This window comes from Nannobrachium achirus (genome assembly GCF_963921795.1).
Source record: "Nannobrachium achirus genome assembly, chromosome: 11".
Classification (NCBI taxonomy): Eukaryota; Metazoa; Chordata; class Actinopteri; order Myctophiformes; family Myctophidae; genus Nannobrachium; species Nannobrachium achirus.
In genome coordinates, this window is record NC_137820.1 from 51788910 (window position 1) to 51815474 (window position 26565).

Consider the following 26565-nt stretch of genomic DNA (forward strand, 5'->3'; position numbering starts at 1 on the left):
CACTGGCAGAGGGGATAGTTTGGGGTCATCTTTTGGTTGACAACTCAAAAAGCCATACATTTTTCAGATTTCTCTGACTTAACCAATAATGAAATATGTAACTTTCAATAAACTAAAGGAGATTGGGAATTTGGGACAAAATGGTACCATCAAATTTGACGTTAAAGCTACAATCCGGTACTTGTTTTAAAATAACATTTTAACCAAAGCGCATGGTAGAGTAAGTATGCCAATAAGTAACAACTAGTACATCTGCAATGGTTGGAGGTGGTCTCCCAACTATTTCATTGATACATTTAGACCCTGGTTTAAGATAGGACAAGTGGTTAAATGTCAACCTTTGAAGTGGACCCTAGACGCTCCGGCAACTTTATTGTGGTTTTGGACATATTTGAAATTACCTACCGCTGTCGGGAGGGAGAAAAACGTCTATAAAACTTCTGGATTGTAGCTTTAAGGTTGGACTCAGCAGTGTGAACTGAGAAACATTTGTGCAAGCTAAAATGAATGAGGCCAATTTATTAGCATATTCTTTGAAAGTGCAGTAAATCTTGCTTGTGTCACCAAATTGCAATCGGTTTTCATATGATTCATACATCCCACTCCTGAGTCCATCAACAACAACATGAAAAAACATACAGGAGCACTGACATCTTTATGGTAAAATAAACTGACCTCTAAATCTCGCAACTCTGAAATCCTCCCAATTACTTAGCCTAGGTCCCATCACTACAACCCCAAGGCAGCCTGCTGCGTGACACAATATAAGTAACCGGGGCAATCCGACTAGATAATGAGATCGAACTAAAAAACAAAAAGACAGGGCTCTTATCGGCTAAAGTACAAATAAAAACAGAACAGACATTTATTGTGCCAGAATCTACTGTACATAGTCAGAAACATAATGTAGTGTACCATGTCATCCTTAGATACTGAAATTACAGCAGCATGTAGTGAATCATATAAAAAAAAAGGCTAAATGGAATGCTTTGTTCAGTAATACTGATTTGTACCATATAAGGAGAGGGAATGGGTGAGGAGGAGGAGGAATGCAGTCCAGTCTTATTAACATAATAAACAAACCCAAATGCACTGTAGAATGAGTGAAGGAAAAGAGGTATGATATTACCATAGGAATAAATTGGTATATGGCAAGTACCTAGGGTTTACATGTTTTTTTTTTTTTTTGTTTTTTTTTTTATCTTTCTTTTGGTCTACCTGAACTTTCCTTTACAGGTAACCACACGCACAAAAAAAACGAAGTCTGTTAACTAATTTAAGACTTTTTCCTCCTCACGGAGTCTCTCAATATTCAGCATCTCCAAAGTCTCTCCATTATAAGAATATAAAGACGGCATCCCGTTGTGCCAATCATGTGTGTATCGTATTTAGAGACAAAAAAGAATGTTAATTTTGGGGGGTGCGTAGGTCAAACAGTGCTTTTGGTGGGCAGCTCTGTGCTGTTGTGCCGCGTCTTACGCGACGTGCCGTCGTCCCGCGGCCGAGCCTTTTGTAAGTTAGACATGGCGGCCGTGCGCTCAATGTCAATGAGTGCGTACAGCTCTGTGCGTCGCGTGGGCGTGGTGGGGTGCAGAGGGGAGGTTGGCGTGCGTGGCGTGTGGGGGTTGCTGCCATCCGAGGCTCCCTTGTTGCTTCCCCCTCCCCCGCTGGCCCCAGCGCCACTGTCCATCTCCACCTCAATGTAGTTGAGAGTCTTGGCCGGCTCCGCCAGGCCGCTGAACGGCAGCGGCCGGCGGAAGTCAAAATTGAAGATGGTGGGTCCCTCTGTGCGGCGCCGGGCCGTGTCGGGCCGATGGGCGCTGAGCGGAGCAGTCACATTCTCCGTGTTCACGTAGTTGTGGGAGGAATCCAGGGAGGCTGACAGCGGGTGGCTGTAGGAGTGGTGGAGCAGGCTGTGGTGGTGATGGTGGTGGTGGTTGTAGCCGTTTTGCGAGGGCGTCTTTAGGCCACTGCCCCCGCGGCTGTTCTCCTCCTCCTCCGAGCTGGGCTTCCGGGTCTCCCAGACAGGCGGCAGCGGGGGGAGGTTCTCGTAGTCCAGCAGGGCTGTCCGTCGCTGGGCAGAGTTGTTGACATTCTGAACGTCGGGGGTGAGGGGGGGCGGGCGGTGGCGGCGTGGGGCCGTGGCTGGGTTGGGGGTGGGGGTGATGGAGGTGGGGGAGGCTCTGGAGGCAGAGGCAGAGCCGTTGGAGTGTGTGTGGGCCGGCTCGGCCTCAGCGGCCTCCTTGGCACTTTGCTGAGCGTCCGTGTGGCCGTTAGTCTCTCCAGGTTCCCCGCTCTCATGGCCTTCAGCCTCCCCAGCCGCCTCGCCCTCCTCTGGCGGCTGGAGCTGCTTCTCCTTCTCCTTGGCCATCAGCTGCCTCTGTACGGGGGTGGGTCCCAACACAAAGCGCACCCCCTGGGGCTCCATCAGTACCTGGGGCTCCGGCTGTGAGGGCAGGGCCATGGGCTCAGTGCGGACCCGGGGAGGAGGTGGGGGAGTTGGGGGACACTGGGACTGGGGAGAGCCGGGACTCTCCAGAGGGGTGGTAGCCGTCAGCGGGCTGGGCTGGTCCTCCAGCAAGCCTGTGGTGTTGACGTAGGTGTGTACCTGTGGTCGCCAAATGATTACAAAATATAGATATAAATTACGGTATTTTGCAACTTCGTTATTTGCATGCTCTTTGACTAACAAATCATAATTTATACATTACTGCTGCCCATTTTCCAAAGCATACCACTATTTTCTAGGGTTTTGAATGTTTTTTCCTACCTTCAAGGAAGCCAAAATCAACGTTAAGGACTTAATTTGCCTGTATGTTTTCATAGTTGAAAGTGCAGATTTGAAAATTGTTCCAGGAGACCGTTTTACAAACAAAATTAATGACTTTGGAAAAAAAAGTATGTTTTCACTGTGACATTAACTTTGCATTTATGGGGCGCCCGCTGGTCTAGTGGTCCAGGCGCATACCACATACTAGGCTATGACGCCTGCTGGCGTCGCCGGTTCGATTCCCGATCCGGACGACCTTTGCCACATGTCATTCCCCATCTCTCTCCCCATTTCCTGTCAGTCTACTATCTTATCAAATAAAGGCATAAAAAGCCCCCCCCATTTATGATACTACTGCTGTACTAATAGAAGACTCCAGTAATGCTAACATGTTACTGCTACATCTACAGCTATTGTTCCTACCGATTCTAAACTACTGCTACTACTGACAAGTTAATCTGAGTGCATTGTCATCTTACCGCATCATCAGCCACCAGTAGAGGGTGTGTGGACTCCTCCCCCACCGAGGGCAGGCGGGTGCTGGCCACAGACGGGTGGCGGGTGGAGGGGTGAGACGGGGCCTCGCCCACAGACGGGATCCTGGTCACACCATTTGGCACCGTGGGCACGGAGTAGCCCAGAGCTACACACACATACAAAGGAGTGGAGATTTGTTTAATGACTGTTGCATTACTCTCTGTGTGTGTGTGTGTGTGTGTGTGTGTGTGTGTGTGTGTGTGTGTTGCCTGCAGGCGGGTGTACATGTGCTTTCATGTGTGCCTGCAGGAATGTATGTGATGAACTGTTGAAATATGTGGTATGCGTGAGTGTACCCAGGGTAGAAACTCAAATCCTTATGTGGCTAATGAATTTCTAAATTCACCCGTCCCATGCAAAATTCTATAAGCCAGATGGGCTTTTAAAAAATAAAACAAGACCCTTAAATGATGGCTGCCTAAGAGGCATGTATGATAGACAAATTAACCGACAGACAGACAGACAGACAGACTAAATGTACTTGTAATCCACTGGGGAGTCATTTACATGTTCCACTCTGGTGTGCCTGCAGGAGTGTGTGGTGTGTGTGTGTGTGTGTGTGTGTGTGTGTGTGTGTGTGTGTGTGTGTGTGTGAGGTAGACTGTAAAGATGAATATCTGGATGTGTGGGTGTGTGCAATACTGTGAACATAAGAGTCCCTGCTGCAGTGTGTAAGGTACACCAGGGGTCTTCAACGTTTTCAGGCCAGGGACCCCTTAGCTGAGAGAGAGAGAGGGACCCCCACAACCTTTTCCGAGATTCCAATCATCAGTGCATTTTGGATTCATGTCAATTTGTTGTCAAATATTTAACCACTTGAACCGTCAATACTTAATAAACTTGGCATTGTACTTAGTCTGCTCTTTTTCCGCTCTACACCGAACCTCTTTGCCGAAAATATCCAATCAAGCTCACAACAAGTCCACAATGCCTCGCACTGCGAGGCGTTGTGAGCTTGAATCTGCTATTTTTGGCTACAGTTCTCAGAATATGGACACTAGGGTTCAAGTTGTTAATATAAAAAGGATTGGAACATTTGGAAGACCCCCTGTAGTAACTCTGAGGACCCCCTAGGGGTCCCGGACCCCTAGGGGGTCTGTTGAAGACCCCTGAGGTACACTGTAGACAGATGAATACCTGCAGGAGTGTGAGGTGTGTGTGTGGCCTGGTCCACGGCCTCCTCCACAACGCTGATGCTATGGCTGTGCATCACTTCCTGCAACATGTTGAAAATCTCCTCTGCCCGAACACACTTGAAGGCAAAGATCCCTACACACACACAGAGAGAGAGAGAGAGAGAGAGCGGGAATTGACAAGTCAGTATCGAAAGAGTACAGGTCACACATCATCTTTGTCACCCTCAAGTGTTTATTTTGTTGACAATATTACAAAAACATACGAGATAAAACCCTAGCCTCCATTTATGTACCTTCCATGAAAACTAGGTAGTACAGAGTTTAAATACCATTGAACTAGACTGTAAAACATAATCTAGCCTTCTCAATAAAGATTTCTGATAACTGACACTTAAAGATATGGAAATAATACGGAATTAATTTTACACAGTACACAGAGATTACAGACCTAGTGTATAATTGAGACGCAAGCAAGAAAGGGGGCATAGATTAATAGTAGAGTAATAGACTACAACCAAACAAATTAAAACTAAACTAAACTTAAGCTGAAACTAGAAGATGATCTCAAATGTTTACCAAACTTAACACCGCCTCTCAAAGCAGGCACTAAAATGGAGGTAAGAGGTTAACCGCTTATGCCTCTTTTATACGTTGTAGCACAAGTGTCACACGACAAGACACAAACAGTTGTCACGCAGCAAAAACAGCCAATCTACAAGCCTGCGATGCTACATGTTGTGAGCTTGTAGATATGCTATTAAAAAAAAAGAAACGCCAGGTTGAAAGTGGTAAAGAAGACAATGAGTGCAGTGCTATCGAAGACAACTACCAGAGAACACACAAACCAAGGGTATGGACACACATCAAGGACAAACCACACATGGTCCCGTTTCATTGAGACTGATAATAATCACTGCAACTGCAAGGAAACGCTTCACACTGGGAGGGGAATCTAACACACAACACTGTAAAGAAAAGGTAGAATTCCCAGTCCAATGAGAACACCACAGACACACCAGCATGTACAGGGATCAATACTGGATGACAGGTCACAGTATTGGGTGGTCATGTTATGAGATGGGGGAAAGAACACAGCGTGCCTGAGACTTACCGCACACAAGAACCTACTGAACCCCTACAAACCCCCAGCTCTCTCTCTCCACCTCATCCTTAAGAAAGCATGGGGTCCAAAAACAATGGCAAAGGTGTGTCATGGCAGTAGCAGAAAACATGTGATTTGTGATAGATTGGCTAGCACAACAATGCAAAAAGTACAATGTTGGCTAGAAAATAAAGTTATTTGAGCAGGTAGATGTCACAACTGCACAGACATCTAATATGACCAAATCAACAACACCCCACTGAGGAGTATATTTAGCCCTCCCCCAATAAATATAAGGAATGAGACAGCGAAGCTTTTAACATTAGTAAACTACGCATCGATAATGGCATAAATGTTTGGTTTTTACATTTATACACTGATAAATGAGTGAGTGGAGCTGAAACGCAGCAATGTGCCATGCAGAAACCGCATAAAAATCAAACAAAATCCCCCATGGTCAAAAGAAAGACCAGTAGAAATGTACTTTTTTCTTTTCCAACTACAAATGAAACAAAGGTAAAAACTACAACAAGCCCTGTATGAATTTCATTAATTATCATGATGTCAATACCGAGAGGGGGACTAAAAACCAGGGCTCCAAATATAAATGATTACCTTTTCGATTAATCGATTATTATTATATATCAAAGCGCGCAAAAATAGTGAAAAAAAAGACAGTATAAAGGCTCATAACGCGTTGCGTCTAAGACGCGTTGTGAGCTGCACAACTCTGCTATTTTCACTTTTTCTTTCAAAAACCCAAAACATTAACCCTTAACCGTTGCAAGACTACTGAAAACAGTGATTTCAACATGTACCCTGTCCGGTCTGGCAGCGGCGGCCGCTCTCGAACGAGAAGAGGTTGGAGTCGTAGCCATAGCGACGCAGGCACAGGTACGGCCACCTGACGTCGTCCCGCCGATGGGTGTGGAGGACCAGCTCCCCCTCCGTCAGCTCCATCACACCTGAGCCCAGCTCGTTCCCATCGTCATCCACGTTGATCACCTGAACACATGCACAGTTAGTTGAACACACAATTAACCCATTTAGGCCTAGAATTATTGAATGCTTTAACCAGTGAAAAATAGCAGATATACAAGCTCACAGCGCGGCTGCGAGCTTGTAGATCTGCTATTTTTTTTAAAGTCGTGAAAATGTGTGCAAATCTTTGAATTATATGTATTTTAAAAGCGAACGTTTGTAACTAAAATTTTGCTTCTGGGTGGTCCCTGGAACTAAATATTTTTAAATTTTCACGATTTTTCAAAAATAGCAGATATTCAATAGTTAAAGCACAAAATAACGATACACAATAATGTGTACCCGTTCTAAATGGGGTAAACTCAGTCAAATGCCATGGTGGGAAATTGACAACAGTCAGCCAAATCCTCCAATAACTGCGCGTAAAACTACAACAGGCTCTGTAAGAATTTTGAAATGTCACCATCTTACAATTCGGACACATGGCACCCATTTTTTTTTTTTACTTGAATACAATTATTTTTAGTTTGCCATGTGAAAATTATATAAAATACTCTGAAATGCAAAGTCAAACATTTTGGTGGGCAGCCACTCTCCCAATTATGGACTGATTTACTCCTTGGTAAAAAAAGAAAAAAAGGAAAAGAAAGTGAAGAGGAAAGTGAAGTTTGACTGTGGCTCGTTAGTTTCTCAATTTAATCAGCCACTTTAACAAGCAACCATCATTAAGAGTCCAATTCAATTTGACAAATCATGTGTGCTGTCAATGTAGATGGTGAATTTGGGGAAGGGGGGGGGGGGTATTGTTTCCTGCCCTGGGATTAAGATTAAATTAAAAGTTAACAGGGAAACTTTGAGAAACATAAGAAAAGTTACATTCTTTCTTATTATACATTACTAAACCCACTTTAGTGTGAGTACTAAACCATGTCTGAGCTGTAACTTGTAGAACACATGATAAAACATCCCTAGTCATGGTTTCAACACCTCCCAGAATAAATCCCAAACCCCAAAATGCAGGCCTAATGTCTAAGCGCTGCCATCTTCGACTTGGGGACGGGCCTCCATTCCGAAACCCCACCATTCCGAAACCCCACCATTTCAAAACACCACCATTCCGAAATTTAAATTATTTTAAGTTTCACCCACCTCCACCCACTTTACCTCACCCACGTTCACCCCCCCCCACCCACTTTCCCCCTCCTTCACTCACTTCCTCCCACCTCCACCCACTTTCACTCACCTCCACCCACCCACCTCCACCAACTTTAACCCAGCCACCTCTACCCAATTTCACACACCTCCACCCACTTTGGGTGAAAATGGTTGGAGGTGGGGAAAATGGGTGGATGTGAGTGAAAGTAGGTGGAAGCGGGTGGAGATGGGTGGGGTGGGTGGAGGGATCTGGATGGAGGTAGGTGAAAATTAGTGGAGGTGGGTGGGGCTGGGTGAAACTTGGTGGATGTGGGTACAGGTGGGGGTGGAGGTTGGTGGGGTGGATGGAGGTGGGTGGGTGGGGTAGGTGAAAGTGGGTAGAGGTGGGTGGAAGTGGGTGGAGTTGGGTGAAATTGGGCGGAGGTTGAGAGTGGGTGGGGGTGGGTGGGTGGAGGTGGGTGAAAGTGGGTGGAGGTTGGTGGGGGTGGATGGAGGTGGGTGAAAATGAAACTGCATATTCGGAATGGTGGTGTTTCTGATTTTCGGAATGGTGGGGTCTCTTTGACTCTACTGCTCCATCATCTTGCCCTGCCTAAAAACACAATGTTGATCACACATCCCGAGCAGATTGCCATGAATTCACACGTTACATTGTTATATTCTTGTCGCATGTGGGGGTTTAGAATTCATCTCAGCCTCCCGATCAAGCCTCCAAACAGTTGGGCGTCACAATTATATCAAACATGTCTGATGTCTACGACTGGGATCTGGACAAATATGAAAGTGATCCTGTAGTTTGAGCAGGTTGACAATGTCAATGACATTGTCAATCTTAACTGGCAATGGCAACAGCAATCTGTGGACGTTAGTCGTTAAATGTGTGATGCATATTAGTCTTTTCATTGTTCAGGGCTCCCACACATCTTTACCAATTAATTTCCAAAACTTTTCCAGAATATTTAACCCAATTTCCAGGACTATACAACAATAATTCAGCTCAATAACAGGTCGCTTACTCCTATGTGCAATGCCCAAAGACAGGTAGTGTATGCCAGTGGTTCTCAACCTTTTCAGGCCGTGACCCCAAAAATAATCATGTTTTAACTGGGGACCCCCCCCCCCCCACCCTGACGAGCACTAAGAGTAGAGGAATTTTGTATAACACAGTTCTATTGTGAAAATAGCTGATCTACATGCTCATGTGAGCATGTAGATCGGCTATTTTCACAATTTCTGCCTCTAATATTTGACAATTTGGCCAATGTTTAATTTGTCATTTCAGAGGTATAAACAAAATCAATAACCAAAGACAATGCATAGCTATTTCTTTTCCAGGACCTTTCAGGACCCTTGATAAATTCCAAAACTTTTCCAGTACTGGAAAAATATTTTTCTAATTTCAAAATATTTCCAGGAATTTCATGACCGTGGGAACCCTGATTGTTGGATTTTAAATTTCTTGTTGTGTGTTCGAGGTGCCGCGGTTTAGAACAGACTCAGTTAAATCGAGTGCAACTCCACCCAGCTCGTACAGTACATCTATGCCTGCCTGGAAGTGGGTGCACCCAATGACTTAGTTTCACCAGCTCTATACTCCCCCAATACACCTCCGTCAACACTTTGGTTTATTTTGAAATCTGTGTTGGAGGCGTGGACAGGCTGAAGTGAAAATGTTTTTTTCACTTCATTTTTTTAGAATAGAAATGAACTATAAACAGTGGCCATGTTGCCACAATGGCTGGTCAAAATATAGATTTCTTTTTGTCAGCCACAGCCAAAATTAACCAACATTTTGGTTAGTGGCTGTTGCCAATTCCCAACCCCATGTTTTCACAATAACATTTTAAACACAAAAGAGAGAGTGCAGTTTGTTCTCGTGTCTAGTAAGCAAGGTATTGAGTAAGCAGAATAAAACAAGCTAACCACAGTCATTAGTGAATAATCCTGGGTGTGGGTTGACAAGACTCCCACTCACTATGGAGATGGTGTTGAGACAGGCAAAGGCAGGCACTCACCTTGAATTTGCTTTGATGATTATCTGGGATTGACTCTTTCTCTGGACAGCTTAAACAGCTACCCATGGCTTCTTCAGAGCACCATCAGATGTCTGAAATGTCAATGTTTCAATCAAAATCAATTTGTAAATCATACTGATGAGTGATGATCCCAAAGCATTGTGTGGGTGTGTGGGAGTTAAACAACAACAAAGGAAAACACATACAGAGTTTCAACAAATTTTCCATTAGAAAAATCTATTTATAGAACTTGTTTTTATGAGTGGATTTGAAGTGCTTGGTTTATTTTCACTGCATTGTATAACAGTGGTACTGCGATTTGGCTGCCAAGTAGTTTGGCATAGAGCTATTTTACCCAGTGGTCTTTAATACAATTCAAGCTTTTCCAAGATCCTCAGTTGTATCCCATTCATTTTCATTTAACTCAATAACAAAAGTATTTAACCAAGATCTGCTCACCTAAATCCTGCCACCAGTACCCCTGGTTCCATCCTCAGAGGCTGAGGGACACTCATGATTTTTGAACACCAATTCTGTACGGGGGGGGGGGGGGGACGACGAGACGACAATCAGATGTGGTAGCCTGGCAATGTGTACCAAGCAGACACCGGACTAGCCCTGAAACAGGACAACGACCGTCCTGTTTCAGGGCTAACACCAGACAAAATCGCATCACAAATAACCCGTTTTTTCAAAACAGCAAGCATATTTGTGTAAACTATCCCTGGGAGGTGGTTTCAAATGACCAGTCAGCCAAAGATGCAAAAATCTTATGGAAGGAAATAATTTTTCATTACCTTGCGTTGACAAAGGTCCAGTAACCACCTTATTATTGTTGTTTTAATAAGGTGGTCTATAATATTGTAACAAACAATAATCTATGGAATTAATTCAAGAGTTTCGTTCAGCGATGTTAGCCAGCTAGGGTTGTTTACCAGTCATGTAGACAGGAGAATCACATTCACAAGTGTCAGACTCAACCGAGTCGCAGCGGCAGATTGTTATTCAATTTGGTAAAACTTTGACAAAACTCATTAAAACATTTCATTACAGTGGTTCTCAAAGTGGATTCCAGGGACTTTGTGGGCTCCTTTATGGGGGTCTAAAATTGACCCATACAAGTCTGTAACTCTGACAGTGTACACACGGAAGCTAAATGGATTTGGTTCCATTTGTACACTGTCAGAGTTAAGGGGAGACCTCGAATTGTAAAAGTTAGAGAAACACTGCTCTTGAGGACAACGTTGCAACTTTAAAGTACAAATCACTGCAGTGTGTAACGGCAGCTAGTTATAGCACAGAGCTAATCTATACTCTCGCGTAACCAGACTGAACTGTGTTGCAAAACGGAGGTCTGGTTACGCGAGATTACAGCGGCTGGGATACACCAACGCATTTAGCTTTTTAGCTAAACCTACTGCTAGGCAGCCACCATACATTCATACAAAAATAGTGTTCTTTGATAATAGTTCTTACCGTTGTTGGGTTGAACGAAAGCATCCAAACTTTTCCCGATAAAAAGACGGCTCCAACTCCAAAGGTTATTGTGACAAACAACGCTTAGCCAGTGATCCGACCAGCTAGCCAGCGTTAGCCTGCTCCTAGCTAGACCAACATATCCTCCATCTTTCCTCTGCGTCGCTCGAGCGCCAAAAAAAAAACAATCACAACTTCTTTCAAAGGTGCCTAACGCTCACACTGGCGAAAACAAAGCGACGAAAAACGGCTTAAATCCATCAACAATCCTTTGTGTTCCAATATGTAGAGGAAAAGTCGGGCGAGGTGCGCTTTCCTGTCCGAAAAGCGAGTTTTTACATTGGGTCGGGTCGTCTTTTCTGTCGCTAGCTCGCTCGGCTAAATCACTACAACTTGGCTAAACTTCCGAGAGAGTTCCAGGCAGGAATCTCCAATGTGGTGAATGTGCCGCTCAGTGCGCAGGCGCGACTGTGTGGTTTTTGGGATAGCACAGGGCAGCTTTTGCCCATAATATGTGTTAGCCATCTATTCATCATCCCCAACATTACACATCATTGTGCTTGGAAGTTTGACCACTTTCACTCTTATTATAAGTCCCTATTTTGGGCATTTTCAAAATCTAAAAAAAATATAATAAATCACTATAAAGATAATCTACGAGCTTGTAGATCGGCTGTTTACTTATTCTTTGAATAAGGCTTGTTGTGTGTAAGGCTAAGTGTTTAAAATACATTTGAATTTGTAAAGTTCTCTAGTATAAAATATTTTGCAACAAAGCTCACAACGCTGCAGTGTGTTATGTAGCCTATGTAGAATAGATTGGCTATTGTTTTTTAGTTTTGAATAGGGCTTAATGCTTTATAACATGCATTTAAATGTGTATAGTTCAATATAGTATAACATCTGTTTCTTTTCAACTCTTGACCTCAGATTACACGAACTCTGGGTGAAACTGACTCAACAAGGACCTAAGAGTAATATCAACGCAAGTACGCAACCTGAATCAATGTTAAAGGTAAAATAAAGTTTCCTATGTTTTGGGACACCCAGGGCCTCTCCCAGGGGAGGCATAATGAATGAGTAATAGAAAGTAATGGTGTGTCAGTCTTCCAATCTTAAAACACATAATTACATGTTTTATTGAAATGACTGCAGATGTGTCACAATGTGTCATTTGCATGGGTTGATTTATGCTGTAAAGAACTTCAGTCTACAGTCCTGTGGCATTGATTGGATTCTTTGGTTTAATGATTACCATCAAACATTCTTTGACAGTGAGTATACTGTGGTCATGTTGGAGCAGGTATGCATTGCTGATGGATTAATGCTCACAGACCTGTGACATTTTCACATCCATGATGCTTTACACATTTGAGTTAGACACATGATAATGTCCTAAACATGGTCCTTCACATAGGCTTATGGTTCAATAAAAAATGCCCCCCCCCCCCCCCCCCCCCCACCCCCATTTCAGTAAAACAAAAAACAGCCATACAACATCTAAAAATACATTTCTCATTTTGTCAACAAAGGCACTTGAGTCAACTTCATTTCTCATTAAGACGAATTAATCTCAGTAAGAAAAAATATTTTAAAGTACTGTATCCACACAAAAATAAATTCACTATGGATTTCCTAAAACGCCTACATATATAAACTCTCCAGACTGACAGCTGCTAATGATATGTTTGGAACAATGTCTCCAGTGCAGAGCTTGTGATTGCCATGACATACAGTTTCGTTGCAATGTTCTCCTCTGATAGAGACCCAAGATAAACGCAGCAAATGTATCGTTGCCAGGAAAAATATGCTGACCTCACTGTTGGTCATAATGAATCATCTCTCAAAAGAGGCTAGAGATACAAAAAAATGTTTACTGTACAGAAGTGAATCTGGTTGAAATAACCTCATAATTCCACACTGTGGTCTAAAAGTGTAGTCCACACACTACACAGTCTGTATGTTTCTGCTGCACTATATGCGAGTCCTGTATGTTTATGTCCATTTACATTGCCGGTGGTCCTGCGTTTACTCATTTTCTGCATCGAATGTGTCTCATTGTGCCAAAGCAAATTTATGAACTTTTATGAACCTCATACTTGGCAATAAAGTGTTTCAGTTTCTGATGTAAGCCTAACTTATACTCTTATAGTACAATGTGTCGCTTGTCGATATGATCAGTTCTTGTTTGCAAGTGACGCCGTAATGCGATGAAGTATAAAGAGAATAGGCTTTAAAGAGAAGCAGGTTTGTATTATATGTAGTATATTATACATTATATATACAGTAGTAGGTTTCCGTCTGTGATTTGACACAGCAGTAAGAAATGTGCAAACATCTTAGCTTATAATACACAACAAAACTACAATATCCAAAAGCGGCCATTATAAAATATTCAAGCGGCATATATACAAACACACACATTATGCATTAATTATATACAATTCTGGTGAAATTAACATTCTGATATAATTAAATAGCCTCGATATATACTTTCCAAAATATTATAATATCTGGCAAAGAAAGGATTAAAAAAAAAACTAAAATAGTAGAAAAATAAAATTGCCATGTCTCCCTGTAGTGCTTAACACAAAAATAAAAGTACAAAGTAATTCCTTTTTTCTCTCCCTCAGTAGTCAATACAATCTTTAACGTCTGGTGTACACCATATCTGTGGGCCCAAAAAAAAAAGAAATTTATTTATCTGACTTATCTGAACTATTTGAGTTAAGAAATAACAGACTAATTTGTGACAATGTCTTCGTATGATAATATGACATTGGTTCTCAACCTTTTCAGGCCGCGACCCCCAAAATAATCATATTTGAACTGGGGACTCGTAATGCCTCAACTAAGAGTTGAGGCATTACATTATGTATAACACGGTTCTATTGTGAAAATAGCTGATCTACATGCTCGCAACGCCTCGCAATGCGAGGCGTTGTGAGCATGCAGATCGGCTATTTTCAACATTTTTGCCTCTAATATTTGACAATTTGGCTAATGTTTAATTTGTCATTTTAGAGGTATTAAAATTGTCACTTTGGAAATGTGCATATACCCGCTATACACTTAAACTTTATGTTGGGTTGTTTACTGTGAGTGAGAAAACAATGTTGCACACACCTCCAAAATAATTTGGAGATCCCCCTGACAACCCACAGGTTGGGAACCATTGTGATATTATGATATGATATGATATGATATGATAAGATATGATGTGATATGATATGATATGATATGATATGATAACATTATCAATGAAAAACGCATACCTCTTTGGACGTCAGGATTCACATTCTCATAAATGGGGCAAAGGAGGTTTTCCTGTTCATTGCGCAGCTTCCTGGCTCGCAGCACGTCTCGCACACACTGGTGGAGATATGCATACTGGCACTGGGAAGGAAATTAAACATTGGGATGAGTACACTGTCACACTGACTTTGGAAGGGGAGACATTTTATACACACAAACAGAACTGATGCTGTTGTGTTTTCTCTAATTCAATGATATAATACTCAAACCACCATCATACCCCAACCCACCATTTCCTACCCGTCAGTGTAGTTTAAGTTCCCTAGCTCCAATCGGTCAATTTAGCAGTTGTAGTTTGTTGCTATCTAGAGCGCTGTTGTAAGAGTCAATCTGGACAACAAAATAGTCTGTACAATACTAACTAGCTGCTGATCAAAAATGGAGGTCCAGAGAGATATTTCCCTGCAAATCATGTACAGAATGACTCTTTTGGAATTGTGTAAAATTGACATGAACACTAACCCGTGATTGGTCTAAATATTGTTGGTTCATCCTGCAGACGTTTTCCTATTTCCTAATGCCTCTTCTAAGCATAAACCCTACAGACCTGCCTCCTCTGGAGTTTTAGATATAGGCTGGCTTGATAAACGAACCTCTGTCTGCACCATGTGTGAGCGGTGAAGGCGCAGGTCAAAGATGGCACCATAGAGGTCCACGGTGTCCTTGGTGTCCAGCTGCTGCAGCACCCTGTCCAAGACTATGAAGGTCCCTGTGCGTCCCACTCCAGCACTATAGACAGAGCAGGGGAGGACAAACAGGGTTTACAACATCATATTTCAACTGGGGACCCCCCCATCCTGACGAGCACTAAGAGTCGAGGCATTTATTACATTTCGTATAACACGGTTCTATTGTGAAAATAGCTGATCTACATGCTCACAACGCCTCGCATTGCGAGGCTTTGTGAGCATGTAGATCGGCTATTTTCACAATTTCAGCCTCTAATATTTGACAATTTGGCCAATGTTTAATTTGTCATTTTAGAGGTATTAAAAAGTCCTTGAATTGTCACTTTAGAAATGTACAGATACATTCTATAAATCTATAAACTTAAACTTTATGTTGGTTTATTTGCTGTTGAGTGAGAAAACAATGTTGCATCATCTGGGGACCCCCCAAAATAATATTGAGGTTGAGAACCAGTGTTAACACACTACTTTTTAATTTAATTTGTATTTATTCAATACTTTATTAGTCACAAATGTAAACAGCATGTGGTACAGTAAGACATTAAGGCTAAAAGGATAACACAAAAAGGTCCTGGGGAATTGTTTCCATTGTGGTCCAATGCATTCAATTAATCAACATAGCATATCAAATTAACCCATTAATAGATGTCATCAACAAATATAAACACTATATATGTTTAAAGGAGAAAAAGGAAAAACAGTGGCATTGAATGGGATGGGTTCAATGGGAATTTACATTTACCTCCCCTTATGGTCTCCCGATAGATGTTTTTTCAAGACAATTTTGAAAGGGACCAGTGATAAACATCCTTTACTGGATGGTGTCGGGGCATTCCACATTTGGTGGTAGTAAAATGAGACTTCCTAAGATGCACCACTCTGGTTGCAGTAGACAGGGGTGTCGCACCAAATTCTGGGCCCCGGGTACAAGGATTCACTGCGGGGCCCCTGTGCTTTAACTATTGAAAAATAGCAGATATACAAGCTCACAGCGCGGCACCGAGTGCCACGCTGCGAGCTTGTAGATCTGCTATTTTTGAAAAATCATGAAAATCTTTGAATATTTCAAATCCTTCTAAGGTTTTTTTGAAAAATCTATGTTTCGATGTCAGTGGAGCTCAAACCTTTTCATGTGAAGGACCCCCAAAATTATATGTATTTGGCCACGGACCCGCATCTCAAAATATTTAGTTCCAGGGACCCCCCCAGAAGCAAAATTTGAGTTACAAATGTTTGCTTAAAAAAATACATATATTCAAAGATTTGCACACATTTTCACGACTTTTCAAAAATAGCAGATCTACAAGCTCGCAGCGCGGCACCCGGTGCCGCGCTGTGAGCTTGTATATCTGCTATTTTTCAATAGCTAAAGTATAAAATAATTAAGGCCCCTCCACCACCTTGGGCCCTAGTAACTCAGTCCCACTTTCCTACCCCTTGTGACGCCCCTGGCAGTAGAGTGCCTGCTCAAATTAGCCATCTCAGGAATTCTCTGTGAGGACTATGGCTATGACAACGGAAAGAGCATTCGGCCCCTACCTGCAGTGGACCACAGAGGGTCCGGAACCGGCGGTTCTGTTGATATAGTCTCTGACGGTGCGGACAAACTGGACCAGGGACTGGGTGGTCTCTGGTACGCCATGGTCAGGCCACACTGTGTAGTGGAACTGACGCACCACTCTGGAGTAGCTCAGCTGCTCTTCCTAAAACACCCACGGCTACATGGTCAGGATGGCTCTGTGTTTATGATTACTGTAATGTGATGTATCATCATAATATGATGCTGCTATTATTATAGGGAACATTCAGGTTGTACAGTATGTACTACAAGAGCACCAAAAGGCATTTACTAATGGCCTTTATGCTTTTTTGCCATGGTTGGAGTGTCAGATGGGTGGGGTTTACAACATCAGGACAAGTCAGATAGCGTGAGGTTGTCAAGGAATTTCTGTACACACTTGGCGGACTTTCAAACATTTTCATATGATTCTGCTACTCACTGCATTGTTTAATGTGGTGCGGCTACCCCACCCACCTTGTTTCTCAAGCAAATTAAAACAAACACTGCGAACAGATGCTACAAGTAATATGTGACCTAGTTTTGGTCTAGACTTACACTGCAGATCTTGAACTCTCTTATGGTCCACTCTGGTAGAACAGACTCAGACAGCATCTGGACGATCAGATCTCCATAATACAGAGGGTCTTGGTCAAATGGCCAGTAGTGGTCACACTTCACCTGCATAAAAAAAGATATACAGTATGCAGAAGTTAGGTCTGATTTAGTTAATGTGTTAAAATGATCTTATTAAAGAGCATTATCCAATAAAAGAGCATATTATCTTTAAACCCACCCTGCCTTTCTCTACACACTGGGTCACCATGACAATGTTGTGCACATTCTGTTCCCACACCATCTTCCAGAAGTCATCCTTAGTTCCTGGCAGAGGGCCCTGGGTCGCGATGTACTCCCTGCGAAAGTTGTTGCCCTGAAACACACATGAACAGCTATGTTTCAAAATGAGATATTCCAGCATGTTGACACGTGCTGCTAAAATGTTCATGAACCTGTCTTAGGATCAGCCAAGAACAAGAGTGCAAAGGTCAAGACAATAGCTCACTGACAATAGAGGGTATGCGCGTGACATCATCATCATACCCGGAAGTTATGCGGCAACGCCTACTGAGTGGCAGAGAATTACTTTCTGGCCTTGACAGCTCATACATACAAACAGAAAAGTCCTACCTGATTGCATGAAACAACGTTAAACAACATTAAACTCACTTTGCAACTGACTTTGCCACTCAATTTGCCATTCACTTGCGCATACCCTCAATAGAGTAAGTAATAAATTACATTATTTATCTATTTTTCTAACTCTTTTTATTGGAACTATGATGACCAAGAGGTAATCATAGGTCATAATGTCCTACTTTATACATAGATCTTGATATGACCATATTTCTCAATACTTAAAATAAAGTAAAGGCTTTTATTTTGCATCTTGGTTCTGTAAACACACACACACTGACATCAAGTTGAATGTACAGTAAGTGCTATGGGCTTACAGGAATATAGCTGGCATTGATGTAGTCAGAGCAGGGATCATCATCAACGTAGGAAAGCTTCACTCGCGTTGAGTCATCTGAATCATGGAACAAAATAGCGAGGGTTGAGCAAGACTCTCGCCACATAAATACTGGATGCAATGCTGAGTAATGAGAAGGTTGCAGAACGAGAAGGGGTGTGGCCTTCACAACCACGCGCAATCTCTCTCTAATCGCTGCATATTTGTACTCCTTAATGACTTTCGCCCACTCACAGGGAAGGATGTTGTTGTATCTGTTCTTGCCCCGGTTCTCTGGCAGCAGAGCCGTGTCTAAGGGCTGGTTGCGACCCACGTCCTTTAGATCCTGTAATGAGTGCATGTTGAATTGGTTCGGTTACAAAGTGAGGCAGTACAGATCAATGCCAATCGATCAAATGTGGTTTACAAACATGATTGAATTCTTATTTCTGTATTTCAAGGTCCCTTGTTTTTTTTTTGGTTTGGTTTTTGATAAGTACGGTTATTTGTGATATAATGTGTGAATATCCTGTTATGGAACAATCTGTGTAAAAAAAGAAAAAAAGAAAAAGATTGAATAGAACATTAGCAGTAGCAGTAAACCTGGCATAGAAATGTCAAAAGTGGTCATATGGCACAACTGACTGTGACAGAACAGATGTATGATACTTCTTAAAGAAGAATTAAATTGTTGTTTGACAGATTGATAACACGTTTATTGGATACTGAGAGAAATAGTGAATCATTTTCAAAATGTCACTAAATTATCCACAATAAAAAATATTAGAAACAGTATCTATACTAAAATCTAACAAATAGAGATCATGTTTTAGAATGAATTGTGCCATCTACTGTTCAATCTTAATACTGTCTATAAGGTCCTGCTGTCTTTTTACCATGAGTAATTACTGTAAAGTTAAGCAACAGAAAACATACTGTAGTCACAGGTCAATACAGTAAAACAGATGTAACTAACCTCATACTCTTCTGACAGAAGGTAGTTGGAGTCAGCCTGTAGTTTGGTGTAGTGGGACTCAAAGTGCATGATCTTGATGGGACTGTAGTTTACAGACAAACAAATGTCAAGCTGAAAATATACAACCTTTCTGCATTTTGCAGACATTCTCATCCAAAGTGCAACCAAAGAATATTACATTCACACATCCCCAGCAATATAAGAAACCAAACCATAAGGAGTACACATCTCATAGAAACAGTGGTTAGACAACATGGCTGTGATCCTCCAAATATCCTAAAACCAAATGAATTACCATAATAGAAAGAAACAGGAGAGTAATGGGCATACAGTACCTTGAAATGCGACGATGGCTGAAAAAAAGTAAAGACAGGCATTTGTTACCAAACACAAAAGATGATTGTCCCTATTTATACCATTTCATAAAAAGTACATCTCTCTTTGAATCTGAATGATAATTTAATTGCATTCAGAATCTTTTCTTTTTAAACCACTCTTTAGCATGCTCTTTGCTGTGGGTCTAGCAGTAAATAGCAGTAAAAGCCTCTTTACATTGATTAAATGATCGTCCTCTTACCCCCTCGGCCCTGCGTGGACTCCTGAGACGGGTCTTTCTCTCCTCATACTCATCCTCACCACTGGTCTCTCCTGCACACTGCTGCCAATACAGGACAACACCAAAGGAGAGCAGTGATTTAAGTTGAACCCTTAATTTTACAGCTTGGATTCAACCAGCTGCTAGTCCTGACCAGCACAGTTCAGTTGCTGTCAGTATTGTACTATATATTAATACACACTCACACTTTACGGGTCTTCTGTCTACAGATGAGAAGAGCGGCGACTCCCACCATCATGGCGATGAGGAACATGCCCGCACTGACACCTTCAATCACACCACTCATAGGTTCTGTGGAAGAGTGACATACTGTATTCAAAATTGGGTATTATGTGCAGCACCATTAAACAGAGTATTTGGAGGCCAGTCTGGAGATATGTGGAACTTTAAATACTTTATATTTTTAGCTGCAACAACAGTGAATGTTCCTACAGTACTATGATGTCAGACATTCATATTCATTTTGTAATATTCATTTAGTTTGTTGTTTGATTAGTTTTAGGTTGGTTTATGTCGTTTTAGTTTCAGTTTTAGGAATTGAATAGTTTTAGAATTAGCATTTAGTTTCAAGTCAGATATGATGGTCCAAAACTAAAACGAGGATGATTTTGTGTAATGCTGTTTAGTTTTAGTTAGTTTTGGTAAGTTTTGCACTGTTCATTTAGTTATGTATTTTAAACCGTATTTTACATTTTAGTTAACAATTTTCTTTTCTCTTTTAATTTATATTTTAGTTTTAATTTTAGTTAACTATAATAACCCTGTTGATATAGTGGCACAAAAGTCACACGTAGATTGGCCAATCCGCATAGCCGAATATTGGCCGATCACTGTCGAGGTCCATACGACAGGTATACAAACAGATACACAGAAAGGGATTTGTGGAATTTATTATATATATATATATATATATATATATATGAACCCCCAGGAACCCCCAGAAGGACCACACATTGAAAATAACTGTCCTACACAATGATATACTTTTTGGGGGTTCCTGGAAAATAAAGTTGAGAATCATTAAACTAGATTACATAAGTACAGTATAGCATCATCCTCACCAGCCTCAGTGACCACAGGGAGGGACAGGTATGTGTCGGTGTAGAGAGGGGACATGTTGCCATGGTTATCCTCATCAAACAGCTGGGTAAAGGCACGGACACTGAGCCTGAGTCAGGAGACATAACACTGATGGTTGATGCTTCCGCAAAAATAATAATATGAATTATAGAACATTGTTTTTCCTCTCTCAAGTACAGCTCTAAAACAGGTATTCAGTTGTAGCGGCATAAATGGAATAGTGTGTCAAAGTACATTCATGAAAATATTCAATAACTATAGTTGGTGTCTAACATCTGTCAGGACAACAAGATATAGAGTACATTGACTATAATTATGTTTTAGCTGTCAATAGGTTATGTACTGTAGCCTGGTTCCAGCCCATAGACACGCCCACTCTCAGAGTGGACTGTTTCTCTGGTCTGGTGATGTGTTCATAATAAGCGCTTTATCCTGTCCGAAATTACGGCGCCTCCAATGAGCGCAGGGGGTGGGGGTTTTCAAACAACGTCATCATCAGTGCGTCATCATCAGAAGACGAGGTGCTTTGCTTTGTTCTGTAGTGATTGGTTTAGGTTAGGGAAAGTCAAAGTCCCTCCCCTCTAGAAATCACTCAAACAGGGCACAATGTCAGACTTAAGCTTAAGCTTGCTGAGTCTGAAATCAGGCTATATGTACTGTACTGTATCAGATTAGCTGTGACAAAGCATAGCTGCTATGTGCTCCACACTACTGTACCTGTATGCAGTCTTGGGTTTGAGTGGTCCATCGCAGAATGGGTTTGAGTCCCCCCTCACTCTCTCAACAGAGTCCAGGTCTCTGTCTCTGTCCTGGGGGTGTTTGTTGTCACAGACCCCTCCCAGGCTGTCCATACCAGTGCCCAGGCTGATCTCAAAGCTCTGGCTGCTGGCGTCTGGGCCCTCAGCACACTGGCTTTGGAAATAGCTGGTCTGGTAGACCTTAACGGAGGAGTTCAACTTGTAGTCCAGGTATGAGGGGAGCGGGTGATGTTGTTCAGGTTGGGTATTCTCAACATCTGAAAGTGTCAAAAGAATAGGGTGAGACTACCAGTAAGACTCCCTAATCGGGAGATAAGCGACCGTTGGTCGCTTATCTCCTGTCACACTGCTGACATCAGTATGACATCACACCGTACACAAATGACCCTTATATAAGACCGGCATTATCTACCGACAGATTAGTAACAAGATGTCAAAATCGTTGAAGGTTGAATCTCCAGATATGGAGATAACCAACACATCCCTCCATATATGGAGCTAACCGACGAATCTCACTAAGTCTGACCTCACAAGCCCCATATTTGGACACGAACAACATATAACTCCATACATAGAGACATAGCTGCTGACATCAGTATGACATCACACTGCTGACATCAGTATGACATCACACCGTACACAAATGACCCTTATATAAGACCGGCATTATCTACCAACAGATTAGATGCAAGCAGGATCTCGACTCTGACACTAGGGTAAAAAACATGGTTGCTATGGTAAACAGCTGGTTGCTAGGGTAAACAGTTGGTTGCTAGGGTAAAAAACATGGTTGCTATGGTAAACAGTTGGTTGCTAAGGTAAAAAAAACATGGTTGCTATGGTAAACAGTTGGTTGCTAGGGTAAAAAAATGGTTGCTATGGTAAACAGTTGGTTGCTAGGGTAAAAAACATGGTTGCTATGGTAAACAGTTGGTTGCTAGGGTAAACAGTTGGTTGCTAGGGTAAAACCATGGTTGCTAAGGTGGTTGCTAACGTACACTAACAGACCAGCAACAACAGACTGTTGCCACAGCAACGTACACAAAGGTTTGTGTACACATGTGGGCGGCGCCTGTACACAAGCTGTGTCATACTGATGTCAGCAGTGTGATGTCATACTGATGCGGAGATATGAGCAGGGCAAAGGTGTGACGTGTGACGTGTGACCGACGGACGGCCGGTGGAGGTTTTGATACTAAACTGCGACCTTACGGTCGCAATAAATGATGAATGGCATATTTTAAATTCCGTTATGTGAAGGTCCATCCCTACCCTCGGCCTCTTTCACCACCACGGTGAAGAACCTGACTGCTCCGTTGACGTCGCTGAACCAACTGCAGTTGAACTTGAAGAAGATGGAGGACTTGGTTACCATGGCAGCCCTGTCACTGACACGCATGCTGAGGGGTGGGAGGGGCGGGCCTACAAGGAATAACACATCTGTCATTAGTACCTGGTAGCTGTAGTAGTACTCATATTAGAATCATTAATCATTGTGAGTTTTGTCGATCTGCTATTTTCACAATTTTTGAAAATATAAAATACTTTCGTCTTAAGCGGTTAAAAAGACAGTTGCTGTTCATGCAGCAGTATTAGCATGACCCGTAGCTGCAGCGGCAGCAACATTAACAATAGTAGTACTCTTAGTAGCAGCAGCAGTAATGGTTTTGGTAGTAGTCATTTGTTTGGTTGCTTTATTTTGTCATTGGAATTCTGTATGGCTCTGATACATTTACCAAGAACAGACAAGACCTACTATCATCAAATACAGAGACAGTATTGCTGATCACTCACGGTCGATCATGGTGACCACGCTGTCCTGAGCGGCCTCGCTGGTCATGCTGTCAGAGATGGCCTTCACAGAGATGGTGTAGCGCTTGTGGGGCTCCAGCTGGGTGATGAGGTAGACGTTGGAGTCGCGGCCCGAGCGGCGCGAGTAGACCAGCGTCCCAGAGTCCTGGTGCAGGCACTCGATGGTGTAGGAGTCGTAGTCGGCCTCTGGCGGGCCCCAGGAGCAGGAGATGGACGTGGAGCTCTGCGGACGGCAGTGCAGGCTGTGGACTCTCTCTGGCTCTGGAGGAGGAAGGGGAAGCAGGAGGCAAGACATGGAGACGAGGAGGAGTTACATAGATTCTATCACAGCTGTTAGACCATTGGTTCCCAAACCTTTTAGCTCAGGAGTCTTCAACGTTTTCAGGCCAAGGACCCCTTAGTTGAGAGAGAGATGAAGCAGGGACCCCCACAATCTGTTCAACAACTTAAACCCTCGAATCCCTATTCCGAGGAGAACTTTAGCCAAAAATAGCAGATCTACAAGCTCTCAACGCCTCGCGCTGCAAGGCGTTGAGAGCTTGTAGATCGTCTATTTTCGGCAAACAGGTTTGGTGTAGAGGTAAAAAAAAAGATCAGACCATAGATAATGAAAGGTCAAGTTTACAAAATAGTGATGATTTAAGTGGTTAAATGTCTGAAAATATACATTAACATGAATCCTACATAGACTGTGCTGTCATACAAGTCTATGAATCTATCTATGAAATTGATGAAAATCTCCATCACACATTTATACAATATGTGGTCGGGGTCCCTCTCTCAGCTAAGGGGTCCTTGGCCTGAAAACGTTTAAGACCCCGGACGTACAGCAGGGGCGTCAATTGGGTATGGCAGGGGTATGCAGCTGCCATACCCTGGGTCCAGGGGGGAGAATAAAAGTTACTTTTGAATATAAATCCATGAATGTCTCTTTGTTTATCTGTGCTGGTTATGTTGATAAATTACATTAAAATAACTACAAATGCAAAATGTAACAAAATGGTCACTTTAACAAGGTATTATAATTATATTCCCCACACTTTTATTCTCCCCATCTTGACAAAATGGTATATTCCCAGGTTCTGCAGGTCAGCTGCATAGGTGCAATTCAATATTGTTAATTGTGGCACGTTTACTATTTTATGCCAAGTTTAGCTGCACTTGAACAAACCGTAGAAACGGGGGGAAAACTAGAATGTACTTCTTAAAATAAATGTATCTGTTGCTAAGGTATGGCAACATGACTGGTGTCTTGCACGCGCGCGAAGGCGCGCGTGCAAGACACCAGTCATGTTGCCATACCTTAGCTTTTTCTGAACTGACGCCACTGACGTACAGTGCCACAGTTGTACGCATATCCTGCTGATACCCACTGGTGCGGATGCTCTTGTGGATGGTCAGGCTGTAGGTCAGGGCACCGCTGGGCTCGGTGGCTCCACTGACCGTACGCAGGCTGAAGCTGTAGAGACGTCCAGGGTACATGGCCTTCAGGATGCGACTGCCGGAGGTGCGGGTGTGGTACGGGTTGATGACGGACAGCTGGTCGTGGGGAGCCCACTGCAGGTCAAAGTCATCGTAGTCGGAGCCAACGGGGCTGTTCCAGGTGATCTCTAGGGAGGTGTTGGTCACCCCACCGAAGGAGAAAGATGTGGGAGGTCTGGGGGCTGGTGAACCACAACAGGGAAATAGAGAGTACATTTGTGTGATTTGTTTTAGGCCAAACTGGTTAGCAGTGGTGGAAAAAGTACTCACATGTTGTTGTACTTAAGTAAAAGTATCAATACTGCAATATAGAAATACTCTGTTAGAAGTAAAAGTCCGGAATTCAAAATGTACTTGAGTAAAAGTACAAAAGTATTGGCATCAAAATGTACATAAAGTACCTGAAGTAGAAGTACTCATTATGCAGAATGTTTTCAAATGTATAAAAATCTTTGAAAATAGCAGATCTACAATGCTCACAATGCGTCGCATTGTGGCTGGTAGATTGGCTATTTTCAATTGCCGGAAATGTATACAGTAGGGCTGAAGTTGTTAATGTATGTTTTGAAATAAAAATCAATCTACAAAATAATTAGTAACTAAAGTTTTCAAATAAATGTAGTGGAGTAAAATACAATATTTGGATCCGAGATGTAGTGGAGGTGAAGTAAAAGTATTGGAAATTGGAAATACTACCTCAAAACTGTAAGTACAGTACTTTAGTAAAGATACTTTGTTACTTTCCATCACTGCTAATTAGTATGATACAGTTCTTTTATGACCCAAAACGCCTACCAGTTCTGCCCGCCACGTTGGCCCTGTTGGCGAGCTCTCCGCTGCGGCTCAGCATCACGGCCTGGTAGAGGCGTCCGGGGACCAGGCCGGAGAAGGTGAACTCGGTTAGGTCTGTCCCCAGCTGCTCCTCAGCCTGCTGCTTGCCATCGGGGTCGTAGAGGGACAACAGGTAGCCACTGAGCTCTCCAGCAGGCCGCTCCCAGCTCAGCCTCAGAGACTCTGACTGGTTGATGGAGCTCTGTGCCTTCAGGGAAGTCACTGCTGCTGGGACTGCATGGTATAGGGAATGGTTACTAGGGGATCAGTTAGACTTTATCCATTTCTCTATCTTTCGTGACAGTCTTCAATATGGATTTTCATAGGCATCAATCAGTATTCAATATCATGAACATCAATCAATCAATCAATCCATCCATCCATTCATTCATCCATCCATCCATCCATCCATCCATCCATCCCCTCCCACCACACACACACACACACATAAATCTCCATATAAACGTATAGTGCAGGGGTCTTCAACGTTTTCAGGCCAAGGACCCCTTAGTTGGGAGACAGATGAAGCAGGGACCCCCACAATCTAATTGCTGCCAAAAACAATTGTTTGGCAGCACAATCATCAGTGTATTTTGGATTCATGTTAATGTGTGTTTTCAAATATCTAACCACTTGAACGGTCTAAACTTGACCTTTCACTCTGTACTTAGTCTGCTCTTTTTCCCCTCTACATCAAACCACTTTGCCGAAAATAGCCGATCTACTGTAGATCTGCTATTTGCTAAAGTTATCAGAATAGGACGCT

General features: G+C 42.6%; 2 protein-coding genes across 6 annotated transcripts in view; both read right to left on the reverse strand.

Moving 5' to 3' along the window:
* Nucleotides 1–490: 490 nt before the first annotated feature.
* frs2a (fibroblast growth factor receptor substrate 2a) lies at nucleotides 491–11576 on the reverse strand. The gene is made up of 7 exons (XM_080737328.1): nucleotides 11173–11576; nucleotides 10156–10229; nucleotides 9697–9788; nucleotides 6364–6550; nucleotides 4445–4576; nucleotides 3250–3413; nucleotides 491–2608 (listed from the first exon to the last, which is right to left on the reverse strand). The coding sequence occupies exons 3-7, from the start codon at nucleotides 9760–9762 to the stop codon at nucleotides 1430–1432; spliced, it is 1728 nt and encodes a 575-aa protein (XP_080593454.1). The 5' UTR covers nucleotides 9763–9788; nucleotides 10156–10229; nucleotides 11173–11576; the 3' UTR covers nucleotides 491–1429.
* Nucleotides 11577–12653: 1077 nt separating this feature from the next.
* ptprbl (protein tyrosine phosphatase receptor type B, like) overlaps nucleotides 12654–26565 on the reverse strand; it is a 41902-nt gene continuing 27990 nt past the window's right edge. For 4 of the 5 annotated variants that reach the window (XM_080737744.1, XM_080737742.1, XM_080737745.1 and 1 more), the window contains 18 exons: nucleotides 25764–26033; nucleotides 24860–25150; nucleotides 23469–23747; nucleotides 22947–23096; nucleotides 21634–21931; nucleotides 20898–21004; nucleotides 20022–20127; nucleotides 19798–19878; nucleotides 19556–19573; nucleotides 19221–19302; nucleotides 18500–18590; nucleotides 18246–18322; nucleotides 17531–17665; nucleotides 17293–17415; nucleotides 16716–16879; nucleotides 15081–15216; nucleotides 14448–14568; nucleotides 12654–13843 (listed from right to left, as the gene is read on the reverse strand). In XM_080737744.1, coding sequence (XP_080593870.1) covers nucleotides 13821–13843; nucleotides 14448–14568; nucleotides 15081–15216; nucleotides 16716–16879; nucleotides 17293–17415; nucleotides 17531–17665; nucleotides 18246–18322; nucleotides 18500–18590; nucleotides 19221–19302; nucleotides 19556–19573; nucleotides 19798–19878; nucleotides 20022–20127; nucleotides 20898–21004; nucleotides 21634–21931; nucleotides 22947–23096; nucleotides 23469–23747; nucleotides 24860–25150; nucleotides 25764–26033 — 2552 coding nt within the window. In that variant the 3' untranslated portion in view covers nucleotides 12654–13820. The remainder of the gene's footprint in view (nucleotides 13844–14447; nucleotides 14569–15080; nucleotides 15217–16715; nucleotides 16880–17292; nucleotides 17416–17530; nucleotides 17666–18245; nucleotides 18323–18499; nucleotides 18591–19220; nucleotides 19303–19555; nucleotides 19574–19797; nucleotides 19879–20021; nucleotides 20128–20897; nucleotides 21005–21633; nucleotides 21932–22946; nucleotides 23097–23468; nucleotides 23748–24859; nucleotides 25151–25763; nucleotides 26034–26565) is intronic. The other variant, XM_080737743.1, reaches the window with a different exon arrangement.

Excerpts from the sequence above, each read along its gene's own strand:
- frs2a (XM_080737328.1), bottom strand. The coding sequence starts at position 9,762 with ATGGGTAGCTGTTTAAGCTGTCCAGAGAAAGAGTCAATCCCAGATAAT. Across the intron at positions 6,551-9,696 it reads ATCATCAAAGCAAATTCAAG|GTGATCAACGTGGATGACGA; the intron begins GTGAGTGCCTGC and ends GCATGTGTTCAG. Across the intron at positions 4,577-6,363 it reads CCGCTGCCAGACCGGACAGG|GGATCTTTGCCTTCAAGTGT; the intron begins GTACATGTTGAA and ends GTGTGTGTGTAG.